Here is a 353-nt window from a genome sequence, read left to right on the forward strand (position 1 = left end):
GCCGACGCTAGCCACGTACAAAAAAAGAAGAAGAAAAGAAACTCTGGTCCTTTGTAGATTGGTGGCAGTACAGATTCGCTCCGTCCGCAGCCGGGGGCTCAGCGGATGACGGCCGCTAACAGCATCAGAAACACCAGGAGCGACGCCCTGAGCCCCGGGCAGCCGGCTGCCTGCTGCACCCCGCTGGGGGGGCGGATGGGTGTCCGCCGGGTGCACTTACCCTTGCGTCTGGGGACGAGCGTTGGCATCGCCCCGAAACTGAATTTGTGCTGATAATCAGGCACATAGTCTGGGACCTCCTGCCCGTTTTTCCGCGGCCCCGAGGAGGAGGGTTTGGAGGTTCGGTTACGGCT

General features: G+C 61.5%; 1 protein-coding gene across 1 annotated transcript in view; it reads right to left on the bottom strand.

The window, feature by feature from the left end:
- Window positions 1-98: 98 nt before the first annotated feature.
- The window catches only part of LOC103775695 (reticulon-4 receptor-like 1), a 9,833-nt gene continuing 9,578 nt past the window's right edge, over window positions 99-353 (bottom strand). The window contains exon 3 of the mRNA XM_008943170.1: window positions 99-351. Within this exon, the coding sequence (XP_008941418.1) occupies window positions 99-351 (253 nt within the window). The remainder of the gene's footprint in view (window positions 352-353) is intronic.

The sequence above is a fragment of the Merops nubicus genome, unplaced genomic scaffold (assembly GCF_000691845.1).
Source record: "Merops nubicus isolate BGI_N331 unplaced genomic scaffold, ASM69184v1 scaffold33730, whole genome shotgun sequence".
Taxonomy (NCBI): domain Eukaryota; kingdom Metazoa; phylum Chordata; class Aves; order Coraciiformes; family Meropidae; genus Merops; species Merops nubicus.